Source organism: Macaca fascicularis, chromosome 5, assembly GCF_037993035.2.
Source record: "Macaca fascicularis isolate 582-1 chromosome 5, T2T-MFA8v1.1".
NCBI lineage: Eukaryota > Metazoa > Chordata > Mammalia > Primates > Cercopithecidae > Macaca > Macaca fascicularis.
Window position 1 is genome coordinate 99,112,717 of NC_088379.1, and position 25,538 is coordinate 99,138,254.

The window sequence follows — 25,538 nt, forward strand, 5'->3', positions numbered from 1 at the left end:
ACTGACTGTCTTAATCCATTTTGTTTCACTATCACAAAATGTCACAGAGTGGGCATGATATAATAAATGAAATTTATTTTATATTTCTGGAGGCTGGGAAGTCCAATATCAAGGTGCTGGTATCTGGTGAGCACCTTCATGCTGCATCATCTCATGGTGAAAGGCAGAGGGGCAAGAGAATGTGAGAGAGCCAGATAACTTTCTAGAAGTAGCCAGAGAACAAGAGAAAGCTGAACTCACTTTTGTAAAAACCTGCACTTGTGATAATGAACCTATTCCTAAAATAATGATATTAATCTATTCATAAGGGCTCTGCCCTTATAGCCTAATCACCACTTAAAGATTCCATCTGTTAAGATCGTCACGATGACAGTTAAATTTCAATATGAATTTTGGAAGGGTCATTCAGTCACAGCACTGACCCATTCTGCTTTGTGCTAAACCTGTTTTGTTTGTCCATTAATATTATGAGATGCAAACCTATGAATTAGTGGAAATTTCAATGAACAGCCACAAATACTACCAAGCCTTTCAAACAAAACATTCAATCTCAGACATTCAGACATTCAGAAGCTTGTTTAGAAATACTCTTTTAAAACATATAAAAGAACTTCTAATTTTGATGTCGTTTCAGAATCTATAAAAGACTAAACTTACCAATTCAAAATGGATTTAGCAGCCCCATAAAAAAGAACTTTGTTAATTAATATTCTGGAAAACTTATTTGCCAGACCCAATAAAGCTCTTGTATAACAAGCTACTTTCAATGGATGTAGTGCATTTCATTCATGCTATGATCAGACTGTCCAGTAGAACTGAATGCAAAGCAATTAGTGCAACGAAGGAATAAAAAGTTTTATTAAATGAGACCTAGAGATAGAATTTACAAAAAGGGTTTCTAAATGCTATCACTGCCACTATCCTTGGAGACAGGAAAGTTAATCAATTTGTGGTGGGGAATTATGGTAAACATTATGTGTATTATTCACCCATATGTTCTGAACATTGCACTTGAGAGTTTATATTTCAATGCAGCACTTACCTCAATATTTTGTACTATTAGTTAACATACAACTGTGTCAAATTATAATGTAACCCACCTTGCAAACTGGAAACCTGAAATCTGTGATTGATATTCAATGGGCTCTTTTTTTCCCTAGCTCTTTAGAAACAGTGGGAATTTTATATAGGCTAGAGTAACAAAAACATTGTGAAAGTAAGAAGCTGCCAAGTAATACATTTTTGTGTAATACAATTCAATTTACTTCTGATATGAGTTATAGCAATTGGCACTTAAAAGTTAAAATCAGCGTGTAAGGTTTATGTGTGGTAACCAGCACCCATTTAATTTAATTATAATTTTTAATTTAGCATTTTTCATATCTGCTCATCAGAAATATTTTATGGTATTGGGTCTGGTAAAACAATCTTAACTGCTTGTATTAAGTGAAGTTTCAAAAATTATAAAGATCATCTCCTTCTGTAGGAAGTTCTAATGTTGAAATAACGTATTTTTATTTGCTCAGAACATTCTTATTTCAAGTAAATATGTATAGATGGCATTTGTATGTATAAAAGAACTCTATATATTTAAAAGTAGATTAAATATAAAATATTAAATTATATAATTAACTACATAATATTAAATTAACATTATGTTAATGTTAAATATAAACATTTAATATTTTAACTATTAACTTTAAAATATATTAAAACTGAAATGCATTATTCATCCAGCATGGAACTCTTCAAACTAGAAGAGCACAAATAATGTAAAAGTGATGGAAAGAAGAAACTGCTATTTATAAGCTTTACGTGTATTATAATGACTATGACATGTAAATATTAAGTCAGAGAAGTCTACAGGAAATTTCCATTTCAGTTACATGATCTAATGCCTTGTAGCCTTCTTTTGCTTATTTGCAAATAGACCTATAACCAGTCCATAACAATATTTAGTCATTTAGAACCAACTGAAATAACAATTGTATTAGTCAGATTATCAAGAGAGACAGAACCAATAGGATACATAGAGGCATACCTCGAGGATATTGCAGGTTCAGTGTTTGCCACCACAGTAAAGCAAATATCCCAATAAAGTGAGTCACACAATTTTTTTTTAATTTTCCAGTGCATATAAAAGTTAGGTTTACACTGTACTATATTCTTTTAAGTGTCCAATAGCATTATATCTAAAAAACAATAAACATACCTTCATTTTAAAAATACTTTATTGCTAAAAAATTCTGATGGAGAGACATGAAGTAAGCACATGCTGCGGGAAAAATGGTGCTTTGCAACACAGGGTTACCACAAAGCCTCGACTTGTAAAAATAAGTTTGTAAAAAAAAAAAAATTGTGTGAAGTTCAATAAAGTGAAATTCAATAAAACGAATATGCCTATATATAGATAGATGTAGATGTAGATATAGATATTTGAGAGGGGATTTAATAGGGAAATTAGCTCACATGATTATGGAGGCTGAGAATTCTCGTGACAGGCTGTCTGCAACCTAGCGATTCTGAAACACTAAGAAAAGCCTCAAAACCAGGGAGGCTGGTGATGTAATTCTCAGTCCCAGGCCACAGGCCTGAGAACCTGTGAGTGGGGATGGGGTGGGGAACTAGTGTAAGTCCTGGAGTCCCTAGGCCAGAAAACTAGGGGTACTGATGTCCCGGGGCAGGAGGAAAACACTGTGTTTTCGCTCCAGGAGACAGAGAGAGAAGAAATCCTTTTCTCTCCTTTGTTGTTCTATCTGGGCCGCCAGCTGATTGCATGGTGCCCATCTGCATTGAGGGTGAATCTTCCTCACTCAGTCTACTGAGTCACTCACCAGTCTTCTCTGGAAGCCCTCACTGAAACAGCCAGAAGTAACGTTTTACCAGTTGTCTGTTCCTGAATCCAGTTGACACCTAAAATGAACCACAGCAAAAATAGAGAAATGACATTACCTATCACTATTTTTTCAATAAATCATGTTATAAAATGTATTTGAAAATTCTTTTCACTTGTATAAGATATAAAAAATATAACTTATAACTTCATTCACAAAATACCTTTTCTTCATGGATTCTGTCAAAAGAGAGTAAGTCAAAATATTTAAAACATTACATGTTTGAAGATGTTTTTAGCAATGTAATATGTGATAGAATAAAAATCTCCAACTTTTCTAAATTAGGAGAGTATTTAAATAAGCTATAGTAGAACTGACTGAGAAATATCATTCAGCCATTGAAGATGTAGTAAATAGGATACAAAATTGTAGGTTTGATCTGACCTTTACTACTGAAAATCACATTAAAAATGCCAAAAAGGACATATCAAAAAATGCTACCTTGACCCCTTCTTCAATATTGGGCTTCTGAATATATACACTGGATTAGTTCTGGGAACTAAGAGGCTCCAAATTCCCACTCAGCAATTGAGGCTAGGTGTCTGCCCTCAGATGTGGGATTTTTCTACCCATACATATCAAGAAGCACCTTAACAGTTTATAAAGTGTAACCTATGATTAATAGGTTGTATATTATGTAAACCATGTAAATAGAAGCACCTATTTTATCTTTAAGGTCACTGTGATCAATGAACTATTTCTACAGTCCTCTGAAGATCAATACACTTCAATTACCACTAATAAACAGCCATGACTCACTGTAGTAATTTTACCTCATCTCTTATAGCTAGTCATCCACACCAAGCCTTTACCTGGGATACTGCTTTCATTTTGGATCAAGAAATGCAATTTATTGCAGCATTCTCAGCATTGTTAGCTGAGACTTCAGAGGACAAGAACACAGAACTCTTCAGAGATGCTTGTGTTCTACCCCCTTCCGTGTGATTCTTTTAATGTCTGTGCGTAGGGAGTGGTCCTCTCATGTAAGAGAGGTGACCAAGTTTCTTGGAACAGATTCATTCCGACATTCCCACCTCCTTGAATCTCTACAGTAGGCCAGGGAGGTTGTATATAGGTTATTTACAAATTCCATTCATTTTCGGTTCATTCTTTAATTAGCCAGTCTAATGAATTACCACCACCCCCTGCCCAAGTATCAAGTCAGCACATTAAATCCCAAATATGAAATCATTACCACCCATGACAATATATTTGCCCTAATAGAGACTTAATGTCATTCTATTTGCTGTAAACTTTTGTAAGTGGGCTTTATATTTCTCTGACTCAATTATTTTGGGACCTAATTTGTAGCATGGAGGCAATAAGGAGTAATGTGGTGAGTCCAAAAGAGATCTGTGAAATTTCCTCTGTCAAGTTATTGAAAAGCATTTGTGCAGAAGAAGACTGATTCCCTCAGAAGTGATGAGAGGTTGCTTCCAATAACAAGGAGGTTCAGAAGAATTTGAAAGTTCAAATTTCTTATCAATGCATGAGATATCTTATATGGCAGAAGATTTAATCAGCAATTAAACTGTGCTACAGTCAAGCCTTAATCTTGTCCTCAGCAGTATCTACCCTAAAACTACAGGATTAAGAGAATTCTTCAAAGCTGCCATTAAGACATTAAAATTTTACCTTATTTCTGAGCTGAGCGTTCATGGCCTTAAGTTTCTCATTTGCACTCTGTATTCATTTGGAGGCTTCAGAGCAGTTAGCTGGAACCACAGTCTTCAAAATCACTATTATTGCCATGATCTTGCATTCCACCTGCACTTCATTCCATGCCAACACTAGTAGTTATTTAAACAATCATAATGTAACCACAGGCTGTAAATTGTCACAGTTCCATTTCCCATCAGTATGTGCTACATAGATATGGGAGCAATCCGATCTCAGAATCTCATTTTTTGTGGTTCCGTTTCAATTACTAAATTTAAGAAGGAAGTGTGTCTAGGAGGGTGGAGAGTGACAGCGAAAATGAGCAGGGTCAGTGAGTCTTAGATCCCAGAGGGACTGCAGGCTTGATGGAGGGAGGAAGCTCAAAAATTTGAAGATGGCATAGGAGATTGGAATGCTTGAAATTCAGATTACAGAAGGGTTTATATTATTGTTAATAATGGTAATATTCACTAACACAACTTAAAAGTAATGTCATTGCATTCAATAGAAAATAACTATAAAATAAATTTAATGTAAATGAAACATTATTGAATACAAATTAGTTCCATTGAATGCCAAATGGAGTTTGAGATTTAAATTTTCTTTGTAAAAATAAAATCAAAATTTCAGAACCTTATTATCTGAGGCTTTGCTCTTGCCATGGTATTACTGGGTATATACCCAAAGGATTATAAATCATTTTACTATAAAGACACATACACACATATGATTATTGCAGCACCATTCACAATAGCAAAGGCTTGAAACCAACCCAAATACCCATCAATGATGGACTGGATAAAGAAAATATGGCACATTTATACCATGGAATACTATGCAGCCTTAGAAAAGAATGAGTTCATGTCCTTTGCAAGGACATGGATGAAACTGGAAAACATCATTCTCAGAAAACTAACACAGGAACAGAAAACCAAACATTGCATTTTCTCACTCATAAGTGGGAGTTGAACAATGAGAACACATGGACATAAGGAGGGAAAGATCACACAGTGGGGCCTGTCGGGGGTTGGGGGGCAAGGGAAGGGAGAGCATTAGGACAAATACCTTATGCATGAGTGGCTTAAAACCTAGATGACAGGTTGATGGGTGCAGCAAACCACCATGGCACATGTATGCCTATGTAACAAACCTGCAGGTTCTGCACATGTATCCCAGAACTTAAAGTCTAATAAATACATACATACATATATATATACAAACACACACATACATACATACAAACTAAAAGGTAATTGTAAATGGAACAACTTTCTCACTGTAACACGATATGATTTTTGTGCTGTCTCTCCCTACCACTAAAAGCCATCTCTTATACCCATGATAGACATGTCATGTTGTAGAAAATCTGCCCTAGCTTGCAAATGGGTTAATATAGTGAACCCATTATCCTGTGGACAATAGGAAACCACACTTGTATCTCTTGTTCACTTCCTTATTACCCCCACATCTTCTGCCAAAAAAATAAAACATTTACAGATATGGTCACAGTGTCTCTCAATTTGCCTATCAATAAACTTTAAGAAATACTTATATAAAGGTGACTGGCTTAAATGAAGCATTTCAGAGATGATATATACATTATATCCTCCTGTCTTGAAATGTAGAATATGCTTATGCTGGCAATGACTTCCACACAAATTCCAACAATATACTTCTTTGTTTTTCTACATTGTGATTCTGTAAGTATAAAACACTCTAATATTTATTTATATTTTAATTGATCAGTTTACATGAACTATTCAGTCAGCTCAAATAATAAAAATTTTCTATTTGCTATGAGTTCTTAGCCATTTTGTTAGTAACCTGTTTCCAATAAATATCCAACTCTTGAAAAAGGAAGGTTTATTTTTTAAAAAAAGGTATTAATTAGTTTTCTCCCATTTTTTTCTAATCATAATTTATAAAAGAATCCCATCATTCCAGATTACAAATTAAAAATGTTGTGAGTCTTTAAACCCATAAGAAGTAGATTTACCAAACAAACAAATTGGAGACTCTTCAACAATTAATTACTTTTTCATATTTCATGGAAACAAAGATGCATATATACTCACACAGAATAAGACTTAGAACAACAAATTTTTGCCTGACTCAGATGGATTTATCAAATTTCCCAAACTTGCCTGAATAAATTGCTTATTTTTAACAACTTTTATGAGTAAGCTAATGTATACAGTAGCAAGGTTAATGTAATTTTTCTTGTGGTGAAACAATCACATCAAAATGAAACTCTGGTGAAGAAGATTTTCCTTAAAACAGAGGGGTCATTTGGAAAATAAAAATTTTTCATACTTTAGCAGAGTACTTTAAACTCATCAGGGGTTATAGGAATCCAAATACCCAGCTTCAGAATCAGACCTTTGCACACCCTGAAGTGTCATAAAGTATCAGGCTAATTTTTACAATATTTTTTTAGCAAGGTGAGATTATGTTTTTTTTTTAATTTGGCACATAATTGTTTTGCCCTTTACCTAATTATCTCTTCCAGCATCCTGACTCTATGAAAATGCATCTTTTTTTCTAATTGTGGATTAAGAAAAGGAAAAAACAAATATCATCATTAAATTCACTATTCTCCTTATTTTCTTCTCGTTTAGTTTTTAATTGTGAAGTATTATTTGCATACAGAAAAGTACATAACAAATGGTGCAGCTCAATGAGTTACCAGCAATGGGCCACCTGTATAATTGCCACCTAGGAAAAGATAGAACATTACCAGTGACCCAGCCCCCATGGCGTTTTCCTCAATCATTTTTCACTCTCCCCAAAGGTAACCACCCATGGGATCATCAGCACTGCCATTCATGTTACTTGCTTTTGAACAATTATTATACAGTGTGAATTATTTTACCCAACATTAGGTTTGTAAAACCCATTAATAGTGTTGTGTATAAGTTGAGATTTGCTTGTTTTCATTGTTGTGCAATATTTTATTGTTTGTGTTCAAAGAAAAACTTTAGACGAATGAAATTTAACAGAGTTGAATTCAGCAAAGAGCCATTCAGGAATCGAGGAGCCCCTTGAACCAGATAGGTTCAAAGCAACTGGGGTCTGCCACAAGATTAGATAGTATTTATGGACAGAAAGAAGAAAGTGACATGCAGAAAATGGAAGTAAAGTACAGAAACAGCTGGATTGGTTACAGCTCCACATTTGCCTTATTTGAACACAGTTTGAACAGTTGATCACCTATAGTTGGCTGAAACTCTGTGATTGGTACAACAGTAGGTTACAATCTGTTTATACATCTGGTTAGGTCGCAGTTCACTATGCATGAAGAAACCTTGAGGCCAAACTTAAAATATGTAAGGAGGTATCTAGTCTACTTTCAAAGTATGTTTGGGTTGTTTCCAGTTTAGACTGTTATAACAATGCTTCTACTAACATTTCTGTCTCTTGGTATGTACATTCATCTAGTGGGTATGTACCTAAGGGGGGAAATTGCTGGATTCTAAGATATGCATAAATTAGTTTTCAGAGATTGTTTATCAGATTGATTGACTGAACCAATTTACAATCCCAACAACAGGGTACAAGCATTCTGATAATTCCATGTCCTTGCCGACACTTGCTGTTGTGTATCTTTTTATTTTAATCATTCTGGTGACTGTGGAGTAGTATTTTTTTATTTTGTATTTCCCTAATAGTTAATGAGATTGCTACCTTTTCATATATTTATTGGCCATTGGTTTTCTTCTTTTATGAAACCTCCTATCCATTTTTCTGATTGTCATCTCATTTATTCTTGTTGATTTATAGGAGTTCATATTTATTGATAATTTTTTGTTAAGCATATGTATTATAAATATCTTCTACTGCGGCTTGTCTTTGCACTCTCTTTATGATATCTTTTTAACTACGAAGTATTATTGCAGTCAAATTATCAATCTTTTCTTTGTGTTAATGCATTTTGTGCTGTGTTTAATAAATCCTTTTCTAGCCAAACTTGTGGTTATATTCTTCTATGTAGTTTTCTAGAAGCTTTATTGTTTACCTTTTATATGTATATCTATAGGCTGCACGGCATTGATTTCTGTGTACAGTATGAGTTAAGGGACAAGTTTCATTATTTTTCATACATATACCTAATTAACTTAGAACTACTTAATGAAAAGACCTCCCTTTCTCTATACTACACACTTTAGTGCAAGCTGGGTATAAATCAATTGCCTATGTATGCATGGACAACTTTCATTGATTTATTTGGTTTATCCTTGTACAACTAACCCACTGTCTTAATTACTATATTAATCTATAGTCATCAAGAGCCAGGTTTTTCTTCTTCTTGAAGAGTATCTTGACACATTTTGTCCTTGTGCAGCTTCATATAAACTTTACATTCAGCTTCAAGCACATTTACTTGTGCACACACACATACGCACAACCTGGAATTTTTAACTGGAAATTCACTGACTGAATCTATAGATCAATTTGAGGAGAATTTATATCTTTACAGTATTAAGTCTCTCAATGAACATGCTATGTCTTCCTTTATTTTACTAAAAAATGGTTTTATAGTTTTTCATGTAGAGGTCTCTCATATCTTTAAATGAGTTTGTTCCTAGATATTTGATCATTTAATGCTATTGCAAATGATATCTGGTTTTTAATCCTATGTTGTAAGTGTTGCTGTTACATACAAATATAATCTATTTTTGAACATTAATTCTGTAACATAGCAAGCTGATAAATAATTTATTAATTTTGTTCTCTTGGATTTTCTACATACACATTCATACCATCACTAATCCATAACTTTTGTTTCATTCTTTCCAATTCTTAAATACTTTTTTCTAATTTTTTTATTGGACTACAGAGTCCAGCACAACTCCAATTCAATGCTGAATAGAAATGTTAGCAATTTGTATCCTTTAAGACAGTCAAAAATTTTTATTTTATTAGTATGTATGATACTTGATATAGATTTTCTTGAAGTAATCTTCATAAAAATAATAAACACTTTTTAAAGTTTCTAGTTTGCTGGTTATTTCTAGGTTTTGTTGTTTTGTTTTGTTTTGTTTTTGTTTTTCTAAGACTGGATGTTGAACTTTATCTGTACCTTTTCTTCATCTGCCAAGAAGAGCATATAATTTTTCTCTTTTGGTCCTAATGTAGTGAATTACAATGATCGATTTTTGAATGCCAAACCAATCTTGCTTTTATATAATAAACCCGATCTGTTTGTTTATTTATGCAATTCTCTGTTTGCTAATTTATTTATCTTTGAATCTACAATCATGTGAAAGATTGGCCTATAATTTCATTTTCTTGGAATAACTTTGTCAGGTTTTGTTATCAAAGTTGTGCTTTCTTTATATAATGGATTGAATAGTGTCTTGCTTTTTTTCTAACTTCATGAAGAATCTGTGTACAACTAAAGTTAATTACTCTCTTGTATATTTGGTAGATTTTGTTAGTAAGACCACTGGCCTTGCATTTTGTGATGGGTAAGTTTTAATTCCAGATTTGAAGTCTTTGATAGTTACAAAACCATTCATATTTTCTATTTCTTTGGGGAGGAACTTTTTTAGGAATTTGTCCATATCATCTTAATTTTCAAATTTACTGGCATAAACTTGTACATACGTTATCCTTCTATTACCTGTAACATCTGTAACAATGTGCTTTTAAAATTCCTGTTACATTTTTGTGCCTTCACTTATTTTCCTTATAAGTTTCAACAACTTATTTTGGTCTTTTTAAAGGACCAACCTTCTGTCAGATCAACTTTCTTAATTGTATTTCTTATCTATTTTGTTAATTTTTGCTCTTGTTTTCTTCCTTGTTTAAATTTAACTTGCTGATTTTTTTTTTGACTTCTTAAACTTGATAAGTAGCTCAGACTACTTTTCTTATACGTTACAGGCTATCAATTTTCCTCAATACAACTCAGCTGCATCACATCTGCTATCAAAACTTGTGAAATTTTGATACAGAGTATTTTTATTATCATCCTATTCAAAGTACTTTTCATTTCTCTGGTGATTTTCTTTGACCCATGGCTTCATTTCTGATCATTTGGGGATTTTTCTTGTTATCTCGGTCCCACCTTCATTTGACAAGTCCTGGACCCCAGTTTTGTTACCACCTAACCATTGAATACTTCTAAAGTATTCCTCAGTTTGTTAGTTTCTTAGCTTTCTGTTTATAAATTGGCATATGCCCCTCAGGGAAAAGCATTTCCAAATATGAAGCTATCTCTCTGGGTTATTTTCTTCTCCAGGACTCTGGGCCTGTAAATTTTTACTGCCTCTTTAGCTCTGCAAATGCATTATATATTCAATTTTTCTAGCTGTTGTCAGTGGGAGGATTGTTCTGAATGGCTTCATCCACCAACCATTACCAAAATTGGAAGTCAAGATTCCCATTACTTTTAATATTTTATTCCTAAGTGTAATGATCAAATAACATTTTGTTTGCATTCTACACCATTATTTGAGCTCCTTGAATTGCAATTTTTATAACAAAGGTGAAAAAACTGAAGTATGCTTTTATGTGGGTGATAACAACTCTAATCAAGGCTAAAACTTTAATAGAAATGAAACCCCAATTAGCACTTTCATTCATAAATTTATTGTTCTACTTTTGTTATACATATTAACATCTTTTAGTCTTTGGCTATCATCTGGTTCACATTTTATTATTATTTTTTCAATTAGCTATTTTGACCAGAAAATCCTCATATGGATGTAAAAATTAATATTTTATTTTGCTTTTACCTTTCAAAAGCTGGGTAAATATTTATTTTGCTTTGAAGAAGAAAGTATATAAAATGCATTGTAACTTATTTTGAAAAATGTGTTCCAGATATCAGAGTTTAGCGTGTTCTGAATACAACACATCAGGGGAATAGCTTAGAATATAACCAAAGGGTGTACTTATACTACATATAAAATTTAGACATATTACACAGTGAGAACTAGTGGTTGTAATAAAAATATGCCTGATATTATAGCAAATTGAAAATCAAATCCTGTTGTTGTTCACATATTGATAGAACTATATGAATGTAGTATTATATCTCTTTGATTTATTTTCACTGTGAGTATAAAACTAACTCCTTTTAGAAGGCCTGTTAATAGTTCATATATAGCATGTATTAGTCTAATAATATTGCCATAAAAAATAACACAGACTCAGTGGCTTAACAATGGAAATTTACTTCCTCAAAAGTCTGGAGGCTGGAAGTCCAAGAGCAAAGCGTCAGCCGGTTTGGTGCCTCCTGAGGCCTCTCTCCTTGACTTGCAGATGCTCACCTTCTTCTGTGTCTTCACATTGCCTTTCTTCTGTGCATGTGCCTCCCTGGTGTCTCTTCCTCTTCTGATAAGGACATCAGTCGTGTCAGATTAGAACTTTATGCTTACAATCTCACTTTGCCGTAATTACTTATTTAAAGGGCCTATCTCCAAATAACAATCATATTGTGGGTTAGAATTTCAGGACATGAATTTGGGAGAGAAACAAGTTAGTCCATAACATAGCACATATTCATTCAAAAAACATTACCCACTTAACATGGGCCAGGGACTATTCCTATATCAAAAATTATACAGGACAGAAATAAACAAAAATGTTTAAAGCCTAATACATTGTTATTTTTAAAAAGATAAAGAAATTGGCAGTGTAGGGTTGTGGGGAGTTATTTTAGATAGAGTGGTGATAAAATATTTTTATAAAAAGATATCCTCTGAGCAGAAATCTGAAAAAAAATTGAATGAAGACAGAATTTATGAATTACAGAGGAGAGAATTTTAGGCATAACCATTTGCAAATGCAAGGGCCCTGGGACATATATTGGCATGGCTCTATAGAGGAACTTTCAAGAAAGCCATTGAGAGAATGGTAAGAAAGAAAGTCAGACAACTGACCTAAGATGAGTATACATAGAGCCTTGTAAGCCTTGGTAGAGATTTTTATTTTATTTTGTTAAAGAGTCCTGGGAAGCCACTGGGAGCTTTGATCAAGTGAATCCCATTGATCTGATTTTCATTTATAAGAGCACCATGGTAATAGACTTAGGAGTGGTACTCTCTAGAATGTAAACAAATAGGGAAACCACATGAGCCGTTCAGTAGTAGAGTCAAAGATGTCATCTTTGAATTGGGTGTCAACAGTAGACAGGATGAGATGAGGTAGGATTTGGGATGTAATTTGAATGTAAAGGTGACAGGACTTGCTATTGAAGAAGATGTTTGAAAATTCCTATTTTGGGTCTGAGAAATAAAGTAAATAGTGGTGCTATTCCCTGACATGGTATGGATTGGCTTGAAGGAGAGTTAATTTAGGAGTAAAATAAAACGAGTTCTGTTTTAGAAGTCATAAGTTAGAGGTGCATATTGGATTCCAAGTGAGAATCATGTAGGCCTTTATCTATAGCTCTCTAGAGAGAGTCAGGGTAGGGGGCTAGAAATAAAAATTCTAGTGTTATTGAAGTATACTGTAGATCACAGTCAAAGTCAGGGGACTCATTGATATTATCCAGAGTGAGACTATGGACAAAGATCAGAAGCAGTCTAAGGACTGAGCCCAAGAACACTCCAACATTTAAAAGATGGAGAAGAGGATTCTGCAACAAGACTGTAAGAGTAGGAAGTCAATTGAAAGTAGAACAAAGCAAGTATGTGATGCTGAAGCCAACACTAATATGTGTGATCCCGTGATCATTAACAAGCTGTTTCAAGAGAATATAACAAAAAAAATTTCAATATTATTTATTTAGCTGGAAATCTGAAAATTTCCATTAAATATAAGCATAGCAGTATTAGTATCACCTAACTAATGAATAATCAAGCCCTTGGAAAGAAAGCATATACTGTGATTGTAATAAAAGGGTAATTAATTATAGGGTTGAACAGGAAGAGGGAAGAACTATCATTTAAACATGGTATACTAAATATTTATCATGCTTCTTTTGGCCGTGTCTTTCATAATCTCATAAAAGAGAATTAAATATGGAGTGATGAAAATATAGAGATCTACGTTGATGTTAAGCAGAAAAATTTCTCACTATTTGAAAGTTAATTTGGTGTTGAATATAGATGACTTCAGATCTTCAATAAATGCTAGTTGATGTTTTTTTTTATCTCTTTGCTTCTTTCTACAGGTGGAGAGGTCCCGTACACAACTCTGGCTACCCGAATGATGATGGGGGCTTGGTGGCTATTTGCTTTGATTGTTATCTCATCTTATACAGCAAACCTCGCTGCTTTCCTCACTATCACACGCATTGAAAGTTCCATCCAGTAAGTAGACAATGTTTCCATTAGCCACAAAGCATGAGAAATGATGAGTGGCCAAAGCTATCTGAGAATAAGTATATGGTGTCTTATAATAAATATACAACTTCCCTTTGAGTAAAGGATCAATTTTGTTTTACTGCAGAGTATCACTGGTTAGTCCAAGTCCTGAAAATGCAGTATTGGTAGAGCATTTTTTATAAAATAAAATTTTGGCTACTATTTGAATGTTGTTTCTCACATTTTCCTGGAAGGATAACACATCTTCAGAATTTTAATGTCCACGAAGAATGACTATGTCTGGCTAACATTGTGAAAAGGAAGAAAAAAAGAGTCATACTTAAAAGAAAATCTTTGCCTTGAGTCTGTCCCATTATGTACTATCAGAATAAATAGTTGAATAGGTACAGATGTTTGAGAGATAGATGGATGATTGGGGATTGGGGAGAAAAGAAAAGGTAGGGGAATAGCAATCAACAGAAAATTATAGTATTTCAGTAACCGCATTCTGTTTTTCTCTTCATTACGTTATACTTCATGTGATTCTTATTGCTTCTGTTTACTAGCCACAGTTGGAATGGTGGGATGCACTTACTGAATCCTAAAAGTTACCTAAACTGGTGTCTCCCAATTCACATATGCCATTTCCATGAGCCTGTAGAGCCCAAGGGTCTTTTATCCACCACAGCCAGTTTTGCTTTTGTGGTTTCATGCTACAAGATCAGCACCACAGTATAATATCTGCCTTATTAGAACATAATGTTCTATATATGGTTTTAAGAAAAGTTTTCCTGAAAATGTTTATTCATCCCAAGATAAGTTTGAATTTTCCTAAAGTTGAACACTCATTTCCCAAAAAGCTGGCAATTCAAATTCAGAATAATTAGATATGTCAGGGAATTCCTTAGGAATGTAACTTGTTTGGAAAAGAAAATGTGAGTAGTTATTTTCTTTTAAACAGAATGTAAATTAAATTCATTAGTAGCCATAAGACTATTATAACATAATACCAAAAAATAAGAATTATCTATAAATAAATATTTTTTTCAATTTGCTCATTATACAAATTGAAACAATTAGTAATGCTAATAATAGTCAATTATTTTATCCATTCATAAAAATGATGTTTCTAGTTTCTCTCATCAAATTCTGCTGCTCAAGTTGTTTTCTGATTATTCCTTTGATACAGAACCTTCATATTCTCCCAATTTATTGTCCATGTAACCAGATCTATGTGTGACATAAATTACAAATCATACACAGTGAAACTTATACCATTGATGGAAAGCTTATACTGGTGACCCTATAAGCATCATACTTTAAGCAATATGAAAATGATTACAACAGCCCAGCCAAAAGATCAATGAAATGAGTAAAATTATGAAAATAATAATAAACATTTATTGATCACTTATAAAATGCCAGATCTTTTGATGAGTGTTTTATATGCATTAGCTCATTTGAAACTTACCATCATCTTCAAAAATACATACTATCAATAACTCACTTTATAAATGACAAAACTAAAGGTGAGAGGATAAGTAATTCACCCAAAGTCTGCAGCTAGTAAGTGACTAAGTAAAGACCAAACCTTAAATCTGGTTCCTGAGCCTACATTCTAACTGCATCATGTTAGTTCCCACACCACACTTCAACTTGAATTTCTGTATGGATCTTAGTTTTTAGAGAACACAAGAAGAAACTTGTGATAGCATTTTCCATTGCTAAGGGATGTAAAGGATGAAATTCTCCAAATCCTTAACTGGTCTGAGGAACTAGAGTATCAAAAGTTAGATGACTTTTGTGTTGTAGGCATGTAGGCATATATCCCAACATGAGTTAATTATGTCTGTAACTGGTATCTACCATTCAGGGTAAGACTTTGACAAATCCAATCAATAGAAGTCATTTTAAGAAAAATAGTTTAATTGTCAAATAAAAATTGGACATATTTAAGGTATACAATGTGATGATTCAATATACGTATATATTGTGAAACAATTACCACAATCAAATGCACCATCCATGCTGTGCATTAGATTCCCACAACTTGTTCATCTTCTGAAAGTTCGTACCCTTTGACCAACATCTCCCCATTTCTCCTATACTCTAGCCCCTGGCAACCACCATCCTACTCCTCCTTCTAAAAGTTTGACTTTTCTAGATTCTGCATATAAGTGATATCATATAATATTTGTCTTTCTGTGTTTGACTTATTTCACCTAGTGTAACATCCTACAAGTTCATCCATGTTGTTGCAAATGGCAAATAGCAAAATAGTTCTTAATCATTAAAATTGAGTATTTTATTTCATTAACGTATTTCTTTTTTTTTTTTTTTTTTTTGATTTTTTTTTTTTTTAAATTTATTTATTATTATTATACTTTAAGTTGTAGGGTACATGTGCATAACGTGCAGGTTTGTTACATATGTATACTTGTGCCATGTTGCTGTGCTGCACCCATCAACTCGTCATTTACATCAGGTATAACTCCCAATGCAATCCCTCCCCCCTCCCCCCTCCCCATGATAGGCCCCGGTGTGTGATGTTCCCCTTCTTGAGTCCGAGTGATCTCATTGTTCAGTTCCCACCTATGAGTGAGAACATGCGGTGTTTGGTTTTCTGTTCTTGTGATAGTTTGCTAAGAATGATGGATTCCAGCTGCATCCAAGTCCCTACAAAGGACTCAAACTCATCCTTTTTTATGGCTGCATAGTATTCCATGGTGTATATGTGCCACATTTTCTTAATCCAATCTGTCACTGGTGGACATTTGGGTTGATTCCAAGTCTTTGCTATTGTGAATAGTGCTGCAATAAACATACGTGTGCATGTGTCTTTATAGCAGCATAATTTATAATCCTTTGGGTATATACCCAGTAATGGGATGGCTGGGTCATATGGTACATCTAGTTCTAGATCCTTGAGGAATCGCCATACTGTTTTCCATAATGGTTGAACTAGCTTACAATCCCACCAACAGTGTAAAAGTGTTCCTATTTCTCCACATCCTCTCCAGCACCTGTTGTTTCCTGACTTTTTAATGATTGCCATTCTAACTGGTGTGAGATGGTATCTCATTGTGGTTTTGATTTGCATTTCTCTGATGGCCAGTGATGATGAGCATTTTTTCATGTGTCTGTTGGCTGTATGAATGTCTTCTTTTGAGAAATGTCTGTTCATGTCCTTTGCCCACTTTTTGATGGGGTTGTTTGTTTTTTTCTTGTAAATTTGTTTGAGTTCTTTGTAGGTTCTGGATATTAGCCCTTTGTCAGATGAGTAGATTGCAAAAATTTTCTCCCATTCTGTAGGTTGCCTGTTCACTCTGATGGTAGTGTCTTTTGCTGTGCAGAAGCTCTTTAGTTTAATGAGATCCCATTTGTCAATTTTGGCTTTTGCTGCCGTTGCTTTTGGTGTTTTAGACATGAAATCTTTGCCCATGCCTATGTCCTGAATGGTACTACCTAGGTTTTCCTCTAGGATTTTTATGGTATTAGGTCTAACATTTAAGTCTCTAATCCATCTTGAATTAATTTTTGTATAAGGAGTAAGGAAGGGATCCAGTTTCAGCTTTCTACTTATGGCTAGCCAATTTTCCCAGCACCATTTATTAAATAGGGAATCCTTTCCCCATTTCTTGTTTCTCTCAGGTTTGTCAAAGATCAGATGGCTGTAGATGTGTGGTATTATTTCTGAGGACTCTGTTCTGTTCCATTGGTCTATATCTCTGTTTTGGTACCAGTACCATGCTGTTTTGGTTACTGTAGCCTTGTAGTATAGTTTGAAGTCAGGTAGCGTGATGCCTCCAGCTTTGTTCTTTTGACTTAGGATTGTCTTGGAGATGCGGGCTCTTTTTTGGTTCCATATGAACTTTAAAGCAGTTTTTTCCAATTCTGTGAAGAAACTCATTGGTAGCTTGATGGGGATGGCATTGAATCTATAAATTACCTTGGGCAGTATGGCCATTTTCACGATATTAATTCTTCCTATCCATGAGCATGGTATGTTCTTCCATTTGTTTGTGTCCTCTTTGATTTCACTGAGCAGTGGTTTGTAGTTCTCCTTGAAGAGGTCCTTTACATCCCTTGTCAGTTGGATTCCTAGGTATTTTATTCTCTTTGAAGCAATTGTGAATGGAAGTTCATTCCTGATTTGGCTCTCTGTTTGTCTGTTACTGGTGTATAAGAATGCTTGTGATTTTTGCACATTAATTTTGTATCCTGAGATTTTGCTGAAGTTGCTTATCAGCTTAAGGAGATTTTGGGCTGAGACAATGGGGTTTTCTAAATATACAATCATGTCATCTGCAAACAGGGACAATTTGACTTCTTCTTTTCCTAACTGAATACCCTTGATTTCTTTCTCTTGCCTGATTGCCCTAGCCAGAACTTCCAACACTATGTTGAATAGGAGTGGTGAGAGAGGGCATCCCTGTCTTGTGCCAGTTTTCAAAGGGAATTTTTCCAGTTTTTGCCCATTCAGTATGATATTGGCTGTGGGTTTGTCATAAATAGCTCTTATTATTTTGAGGTACGTTCCATCAATACCGAATTTATTGAGCGTTTTTAGCATGAAGGGCTATTGAATTTTGTCAAAAGCCTTTTCTGCATCTATTGAGATAATCATGTGGTTCTTGTCTTTGGTTCTGTTTATATGCTGGATTATGTTTATTGATTTGCGAATGTTGAACCAGCCTTGCATCCCAGGGATGAAGCCCACTTGATCATGGTGGATAAGCTTTTTGATGTGTTGCTGAATCCGGTTTGCCAGTATTTTATTGAGGATTTTTGCATCGATGTTCATCAGGGATATTGGTCTAAAATTCTCTTTTTTTGTTGTGTCCTTGCCAGGCTTTGGTATCAGGATGATATTGGCCTCATAAAATGAGTTAGGGAGGATTCCCTCTTTTTCTATTGATTGGAATAGTTTCAGAAGGAATGGTACCAACTCCTCCTTGTACCTCTGGTAGAATTCAGCTGTGAATCCATCTGGTCCTGGACTTTTTTTGGTTGGTAGGCTATTAATTGTTGCCTCAATTTCAGAGCCTGCTATTGGTCTATTCAGGGATTCAACTTCTTCCTGGTTTAGTCTTGGAAGAGTGTAAGTGTCCAGGAAATTATCCATTTCTTCTAGATTTTCCAGTTTATTTGCGTAGAGGTGTTTATAGTATTCTCTGATGGTAGGTTGTATCTCTGTGGGGTCGGTGGTGATATCCCCTTTATCATTTTTAATTGCGTCGATTTGATTCTTCTCTCTTTTCTTCTTTATTAGTCTGGCTAGTGGGCTGTCAATTTTGTTGATCTTTTCAAAAAACCAACTCCTGGATTCATTGATTTTTTGGAGGGTTTTTTGTGTCTCTATCTCCTTCAGTTCTGCTCTGATCTTAGTTATTTCTTGCCTTCTGCTAGCTTTCGAATGTGTTTGCTCTTGCTTCTCTAGTTCTTTTAATTGCGATGTTAGAGTGTCAATTTTGCATCTTTCCTGCTTTCTCTTGTGGGCATTTAGTGCTATAAATTTCCCTCTACACACTGCTTTAAATGTGTCCCAGAGGTTCTGGTATGTTGTATCTTTGTTCTCATTGGTTTCAAAGAACATCTTTATTTCTGCCTTCATTTCGTTATGTACCCAGTAGTCATTCAGGAGCAGGTTGTTCAGTTTCCATGTAGTTGAGCGGTTTTGAGTGAGTTTCTTAGTCCTGAGTTCTAGTTTGATTGCACTGTGGTCTGAGAGACAGTTTGTTATAATTTCTGTTCTTGTACATTTGCTGAATTACGTGGTCAATTTTGGAGTAAGTATGATGTGGTGCTGAGAAGAATGTATATTCTGTTGATTTGGGGTGGAGAGTTCTATAGATGTCTATTAGGTCTGCTTGCTGCAGAGATGAGTTCAATTCCTGGATATCCTTGTTAACTTTCTGTCTCGTTGATCTGTCTAATGTTGACAGTGGAGTGTTGAAGTCTCCCATTATTATTGTATGGGAGTCTAAGTCTCTTTGTAAGTCTCTAAGGACTTGCTTGATGAATCTGGGTGCTCCTGTATTGGGTGCATATATATTTAGGATAGTTAGCTCTTCCTGTTGAATTGATCCCTTTACCATTATGTAATGGCCTTCTTTGTCTCTTTTGATCTTTGATGGTTTAAAGTCTGTTTTATCAGAGACTAGTATTGCAACCCCTGCTTTTTTTTGTTCTCCATTTGCTTGGTAAATCTTCCTCCATCCCTTTATTTTGAGCCTATGTATGTCTCTGCGTGTGAGATGTGTCTCCTGAATACAGCAGACTGATGGGTCTTGACTCTTTATCCAGTTTGCCAGTCTGTGTCTTTTAATTGGAGCATTTAGTCCATTTACATTTAAGGTTAATATTGTTATGTGTGAACTTGATCCTGCCATTATGATATTAACTGGTTATTTTGCTCATTAGTTGATGCAGTTTCTTCCTAGCCTCAATGGTCTTTACATTTTGGCATGTTTTTGCAATGGCTGGTACCGGTTGTTCCTTTCCATGTTTAGTGCTTCCTTCAGGGTCTCTTGTAAGGCAGGCCTAGTGGTGACAAAATCTCTAAGCATTTGCTTATCTGTAAAGGATTTTATTTCTCCTTCACTTATGAAACTTAGTTTGGCTGGATATGAAATTCTGGGTTGAAAATTCTTTTCTTTAAGAATGTTGAATATTGGCCCCCACTCTCTTCTGGCTTGGAGAGTTTCTGCCGAGAGATCTGCTGTTAGTCTGATGGGCTTCCCTTTGTGGGTAACCCGACCTTTCTCTATGGCTGCCCTTAAGATTTTTTCCTTCATTTCAACTTTGGTGAATCTGGCAATTATGTGTCTTGGAGTTGCTCTTCTCGAGGAGTATCTTTGTGGCGTTCTCTGTATTTCCTGGATTTGAATGTTGGCCTGCCCTACTAGGTTGGGGAAGTTCTCCTGGATGATATCCTGAAGAGTGTTTTCCAACTTGGTTCCATTTTCCCCCTCACTTTCAGGCACCCCAATCAGACGTAGATTTGGTCTTTTTACATAATCCCATACTTCTTGCAGGCTTTGTTCATTTCTTTTTCTTCTTTTTTCTTTTGGTTTCTCTTCTCGCTTCATTTCATTCATTTGATCCTCAATCGCTGATACTCTTTCTTCCAGTTGATCGAGTCGGTTACTGAAGCTTGTGCATTTGTCACATATTTCTCGTGTCATGGTTTTCATCTCTTTCATTTCGTTTAGGACCTTCTCTGCATTAATTACTCTAGCCATCAATTCTTCCACTTTTTTTTCAAGATTTTTAGTTTCTTTGCGCTGGGTACGTAATTCCTCCTTTAGCTCTGAGAAATTTGATGGACTGAAGCCTTCTTCTCTCATCTCGTCAAAGTCATTCTCCGTCCAGCTTTGATCCGTTGCTGGCGATGAGCTGCGCTCCTTTGCCGGGGGAGATGCACTCTTATTTTTGGAATTTCCAGCTTTTCTGCCCTGCTTTTTCCCCATCTTTGTAGTTTTGTCTGCCTCTGGTCTTTGATGATGGTGATGTACTGATGGGGTTTTGGTGTAGGTGTCCTTCCTGTTTGATAGTTTTCCTTCTAACAGTCAGGACCCTCAGCTGTAGGTCTGTTGGAGATTGCTTGAGGTCCACTCCAGACCCTGTTTGCCTGGGTATCAGCAGCAGAGGCTGCAGAAGATAGAATATTTCTGAACAGCGAGTGTACCTGTCTGATTCTTGCTTTGGAAGCTTCCTCTCAGGGGTGTACTCCTCCCTGTGAGGTGTGGGGTGTCAGACTGCCCCTAGTGGGGGATGTCTCCCAGTTAGGCTACTCAGGGGTCAGGGACCCACTTGAGCAGGGAGTCTGTCCCTTCTCAGATCTCAACCTCCGTGTTGGGAGATCCACTGCTCTCTTCAAAGCTGTCAAACAGAGTCGTTTGCGTCTGTGCAGAGGTGTCTGTGTGTCTTAGTTTACTGTGCCCTGTCCCCAGAGGTGGAGTCTACAGAGACAGGCAGGTTTCCTTGAGCTGCTGTGAGCTCCACCCAGTTTGAGCTTCCCAGCAGCTTTGTTTACCTACTTAAGCCTCAGCAATGGCGGGCGCCCCTCCCCCAGCCTCGCTGCTGCCTTGCCGGTAGATCACAGACTGCTGTGCTAGCAATGAGGGAGGCTCCGTGGGTGTGGGACCCTCCCGGCCAGGTGTGGGATATGATCTCCTGGTGTGCCTGTTTCCTAAAGCGCAGTATTGGGGTGGGAGTTACCCGATTTTCCAGGTGTTGTGTGTCTCAGTTCCCCTGGCTGGGAAAAGGGACTCCCTTCCCCCTTGCGCTTCCCAGGTGAGGCAATGCCTCGCCCTGCTTCAGCTCTCGCTGGTTGGGCTGCGGCAGCTGACCAGCACCGATCGTCCGGCACTCCCCAGTGAGATGAACCCAGTACCTCAGTTGAAAATGCAGAAATCACCGGTCTTCTGTGTCGCTCGCGCTGGGAGTTGGAGACTGGAGCTGCTCCTATTCGGCCATCTTGCTCCGCCCCCCCCTCATTAACGTATTTCTTATCAATTATGTTGAATGTGTCACATTTTGGGTATCCTTAAAGCTCAAAATTTATGTAGTTCGCATCTAACTTTGAAGTGTTTTTAAATGAATAAATCATAAAAACTTTAAATAAAATAACTGATCCTATGCAGTGAACAACTATCATAATAGTAAACAAAAAAATCACGGTTAACATTGACTGAGAATTTATAATGAACCAGAAGTTAAGCATATTACATGTGTTATCTCATTTATTCCACAGAATAAGCTTAATAATACAAGTACTTCTCTTATGGCCATTTTATGGATGAAGAAACAGAGTTTTGGGGGATAATGCTTAAGATTACACACTCAATAAGTGTCAGAGTTGAGAGTCCAACCCCCATCAATCAGATACCAATCCATGGCCTTACCTGTCAAATTATTTTTTTATCTAATGGTGGTTCCTAGAATTTGTTCGCTTGATCTGATATTTCTCTGAGGTTGCAGACTTTGTGATGTCTGTAAATCTGAGTTATTTGGTTATTACTAACTTTGCTAGCACCAGTTTTTATCTAGACTTTTATGCAATAGTAGTGGGAGCAGAAGCCTGTCTCAAATTTTTACATCCATAGGTTTATCTAAAAGTAAAACCTAATGGAAAAAGATTGTAATTTCACATCATGTTTCCCTCAAGTGTAGTTCTACTGCCCAAAGTAACTGAGCATTCATTTTTTAAAAAATTATTCCTTTCCAATGCCAACTGGCATTATTAAAGTCATCAGTGGGTATAATAAATCTCTACTTTCTTATAATATTATCACTGGACTAATTTTGGAAGGAGAGAATCAGAGCCAAATAAGTTAAAAGAAGCCAGATTCCCTCCCGAAATTTAAAGATATCTTCTAATTTCATGCCTCAACAGTGTTGGTAAACATAATTACCTGCACTGTTTCTTGGAAACATTCAAAGTTTCATTTGTAACTAATGCCAAAGTTTTTTGGGAAAATTCTAATTTTTCTTAGAAAAGAGAAACTTTTTTTCAAAGTAGCATTCAATGTCATGCTTTTTAATCATTTATAGCCATAAGATTTGCTCATCACTAAATGAAGCTACAGTGCATGTCAGTACACTTTTTCCATCCCAATTTTGCTGTGCCTTTGGCAAACACATGCCAACCATAGCTTCATTTCCAAAGTTCAGCGTTGCTTCTGCAGACTACAATGGGAAGAGGTGGTTAGAGGAATGTCAGTTAAGGGGAGGGGGCGGGGATGGGGGAGAGAAATCAGCTTCTTTGAATTGATGGTTGACAGAAACTCTTCTAGGTTGGTAGGAGCAGTCTAATAGATTTATTTAGCGGAAGCTGAATAGTTTCATAAAATTTTACCTTGTTTTTAAAATTAGATATCTATGAGCATCTAATCTAACTGGAACTTGTTTTTTGGTTTGTTTGTTTGTTCGTTTGTTTGTTTTCTGAGGCGGAGTCTTGTTCTGTCACCCAGACTGGAGTGCAGTGGCACGATCTCTGCTCATACAAGCTCTGCCTCCCGGGTTCACGCCATTCTCCTGCCTCAGCCTCCCGAGTAGCTGGAACTACAGGCACCCGCCACCACGCCTGGCTAATTTTTTTGTTGTTGTTGTACTTTTTTAGTAGAGACCGGGTTTCACCATGTTAGCCAGATTGGTCTCAATCTCCTGACCTCGTGATCCACCCACCTCGGCCTCCCAAAGTGCTGGGATTACAGGCGTGACCCACCGCGCCCGGCCTGGCACTTGTTATTAATAAAAGTTTTGAAAGGGAAATTTCCTTGGAAAAGATAACCCATAAATTTAATTTCATATCCCTTCAGTGATATGGGCAGCACATCAAAACTGTGTCCTATGTTTAATATAATATAATGTGACAGAGTATGACACAATTCAGTTTTTAAAGGAAAAAAATGCCATTTCCACAAGACTCTAATGACAATTTGGGCTTTTTCATTCCCACTGAGAGGTAACAACATATAGTTAATTGTTTTCAAACACCTAGAAATTGGAATGAATTTTTTTCTCTTGATAACTAGACTAATAGTGGCAATGGTAAAATGGAGCATGTGAAGCTTTGAAGGTACTTCAGAGTAAGCACTGGGTAATAGCATCATCAACATTAGTTCTGTTTGCCTTTATTGTAATATTACTTTCAAGAGCTACCTAGTTCACATAAAAGTGAAAATAGCTATAGGAAAATCAGGGTTGCACAGTTATAGTTATTAATAACTTTAGAATCAAATTGGTCTTTGGTGATAAAACTCGAGTTTTTTCATTCCCAGGAGCTGCAATTAAACTTGGATCTACTCAAAGGGATCCCAATTCCTACCATATTTTTGTGTTCAGTGCTTTCATTCTCCATAATGCTTAAGGTTGGACTAAACAAATACTGAGTTGATTCTGCCACTGAATCTAACTAATCTGGGGTAACATTGCTTTCCAAGCTGATACAAAAAGAGATCCATAAATATTCTATTACTAAAGAAGAACCCCTTTTCCCTAGCATATCAATAACAGGATTTTGCCATCACCTTGGTCTACATTTTGAAAAGGAAATAATTATCAAGCAATTTTTTTCTAAGTGTTCACAGGTGAGTATAATCTAATTATGCTTAGAAATTCAAGCATCACCAAATCTGGTACTAAAGCCTGGGGACAGAGGGAATGGTAGCAAGTGACAGATGCTCTGTAAAGAAAAGGAAGGTGGGACTAAGTCGTCAAGGGCATGGTAAGACTTATTAAGGAATTTGGAATTTTTCCTGGAGGTAATGGAGAGTGGCATTATTGTAGAAAGACAACTTTATCTGTGGAGAGGAGGACATGTGGGAGAGAGAAAATGTAGGTGTGCATGAGAGGCCATTAAAGTTGTCTAATGCATGTATATTTACAGCAATTAACTAGTATGTTTCTACTTGATACTAGTGTGTCTCTACTTTTTTCAAGGGCTACTTAATTTGATAATACTAAGTGATTAAGGGTAACTTAGAAATTTGGCTTCAGAAACTTCATATTTCTAGGCTAACATTTACATTTGTAGTGGATGTAAGAATATTGCCTCAGTTAATTTTGTTTAAGATATTTAAAGAGAGGATGTGGCTTACTACATTCTGGCTAACAAGTAAAAAAGAAGACAGTGATTAATGAGGATATTCTGGAAATGACTGTTTAGGCTGCATTTCACATGCAATTTTGCAGAAAAGTTGCATCTCAAGGTCTATTCATG

The 25,538-nt window shown here is 35.8% G+C and overlaps 1 protein-coding gene across 3 annotated transcripts in view; it reads left to right on the forward strand.

Moving 5' to 3' along the window:
* Nucleotides 1–25,538, forward strand: part of GRID2 (glutamate ionotropic receptor delta type subunit 2) — a 1,557,400-nt gene that overhangs the window by 1,234,876 nt on the left and 296,986 nt on the right. For all 3 annotated transcript variants that reach the window (XM_005555440.4, XM_045393369.2, XM_005555439.5), the window contains exon 12: nucleotides 13,678–13,816. In XM_005555440.4, the coding sequence (XP_005555497.1) occupies nucleotides 13,678–13,816 (139 nt within the window). The remainder of the gene's footprint in view (nucleotides 1–13,677; nucleotides 13,817–25,538) is intronic.